The 2,326-nt window shown below is 61.8% G+C and overlaps 1 protein-coding gene across 1 annotated transcript; it reads right to left on the minus strand.

Moving 5' to 3' along the window:
* Positions 1-49: 49 nt before the first annotated feature.
* On the minus strand, positions 50-1,796 carry LOC124234104 (cationic amino acid transporter 4-like; the record flags this gene model as incomplete). The annotated part of the gene is made up of 2 exons (XM_046651368.1): positions 815-1,796; positions 50-504 (listed from the first exon to the last, which is right to left on the minus strand). Coding segments are annotated over exons 1-2 (1,437 nt in total), but the record flags the coding sequence as incomplete, so codon positions are not given.
* Positions 1,797-2,326: the final 530 nt, after the last annotated feature.

The following is a 2,326-nucleotide window of genomic DNA, read 5'->3' on the forward strand; positions in this document are numbered from 1 at the left end:
AGCTGAGCAGGAGCAGCAGGGTGTAGCCCCAGGGCGGGAGGTGCAGGACCGAGTCCCCAAAGACCAGCACGCAGTCCAGGGTGATGGCTGAGGCCACCAGGACACCGAGGGCCCAAGCCACAGCGTCTCCAGGTCTGCACCCACCCAGGAAGCGGAGGTAGGGCCTCAGGACTGGTCGCAGCTGCCCGGGCTCAGTGCCCTCAGGGCTGCCTGAGGCCGAGGAGCTGGATGAATGGGGCTTTTGGAAGCGTAGCACGATAATGCTGGTGGCCACGAATGTGTAGTCCAGCAGTGGGCAGATGGACAGGAACTGGATCAGTGCATCAAGATCCAGCAGCAGTGCCAGGAAGGCCATGAGGACCCCAAACAGCAGGATGCCCACCACGGGCATCTTGGTCCGGGGATGCACTTGGGCAAACACCTGGAAGAAGAGCCCGTCGGCAGCCACGGCATGGGCGATCATTTGCAGGTCAAAGAGGTAGCTGAGTAGAGCAGTGGTCATGGCTGTGGCAGAGGCGGGGGGAGAGAGGTCAGCCTGGTGCACAGGCTCCCAGGGGCTGCTGCTGGGGGCCAGGGCATGGGTGGCCTCTTGGAAACACAAGTGTGAGTTTGTCTGGGCTCTGAGAGTGAGCCTGAGTGTATGTGGGTGCTGGATTTTTTCCCCTCACCACCCAGGAATGGGAACCCCAGTTTAGGTCATAGACCCAGTGGGCTCAAGATGCAGCTACCAGCACATAGAGATGTGCTCCCTGGAGGCTTAAGAAAGGGCCCCACCATCCCATCCCCTCCCACCTTGCCCGGAATGGCCCCTTACCGCAGATTGCACCACCTGCCACAATGACACCCGCCCAGCTATAACCCCGCTGGTAGAAGACATCAGCGAGAGCCCAGTAAGGGTCCAGGCGATGCCAGGGCACCATGAGGGTGAGCACAGTGGAGACGAGGATGTAGGCACCAGCCACCAGGCCAAGTGAGATGGCGATGGCCACAGGTACCGCTCGCTTTGGGTTCCAGGCCTCCTCGTTGGAGGCAGCGATGACATCAAAGCCCACGAAGGCATAGAAGCAGATGGCGGCACCAGTCATGATGCCAGGAAAGCCGAAGGGTGCAAAGCCGCCCTCCTCAGTACTCCAGTTGTGCGGGCGGGCCAGGACAAACCCCAGGACGATGATGAAGAGGATGATGACCAGGTTGATGGCAGACAGGGTGTGGTCAAGGCAGGGAGAGATGCGAGTTCCAGAGGAGACAAAAGCGGAGGCCAAAAGTGGGATACCAGTAGCCAAGAAGTCAGGGTACCGGGCCAGGAAGGGCACCTGCCAGATGCCCACATGGGCCTCGGTGAAGCTGCGGATGCTGTGGCTAAAGATGGCATCCAGATAGCCACTCCAGGCACTGGCCACAGCGGCACCACCAATGAGGTACCTGAAGACTATGTTCCAACCAACGAGGAAGGCCCACAGCTCACCCATGGACACGTAGGTGAACAGGTAGGCAGAACCTGTGAGGGGCACACATGCCCCTAACTCCGCGTAGCTTAGGGCTGCCAGCAGGGAGACCACGGCAGCCATGCTGAAAGACACAACCACTGCGGGGCCGGCCATCCCCTTGGCCACAATGCCTGCGAACACATAGAGGCCCGAGCCCACCATGCCACGCACACCCAGCAGGGTCAGGTCCAGCGTGGTCAGGTGGCGCCGCTGCGGTCTCTTCGTGGTGGGCTCCTCCAGCGTCTTCAGCCGGTTCAGCTTCCGGCAGAAGCGTGCCAGGCTGGTGGTGCTGGGCAGTCCCCAGGCCATGGTTGGCAGCTGAGAGGAGCACCAAACCGGCACCTACAAGGGTAAGAGAGGAGTGACAGGCTGTCCAGGTGGGTCCTGACCAGGGGGGTCCTGACCAGCCTTCAGTCCATGCTCTGACCCTGCTCTGGGGACCCAAGCCTGGAACCACTGGCAGCTGCAGGGCTGGATGAGGCAGGCTCAGGGCCTGCCAGCAGGGTGGGCAGGAGGCCACAGGAAAGTGTGGGGATCCCTTCGTCCTGCCTCCTGGGTAAGGGACTGGGTGTTTGGGAGGGGCTCTGAGGGTGAGTAGGGGGTAGCCCCAGGGAGCCTGGCTAGGAAACGCTCCAGTGGTCTGGGATCCCAGAGCAGGGTAGAACTATGACGCTTCCCTGGAGCTGGGCCAGGCCTCCAGGACTTGGAACAGGAGAGATGCTGTGGCCCTGGGCTATGCCCAGGTGGCCACCTGGCCTCAGACTGAGACATTCATCCCCATCCCCCTGCCTTGCCAGGCTGGTCTATCAGTGCACCTGCCAGGAGTGGGGGCTCTCTGG

The sequence above is a fragment of the Equus quagga genome, unplaced genomic scaffold (genome assembly GCF_021613505.1).
Source record: "Equus quagga isolate Etosha38 unplaced genomic scaffold, UCLA_HA_Equagga_1.0 71065_RagTag, whole genome shotgun sequence".
NCBI classification, from domain to species: domain Eukaryota; kingdom Metazoa; phylum Chordata; class Mammalia; order Perissodactyla; family Equidae; genus Equus; species Equus quagga.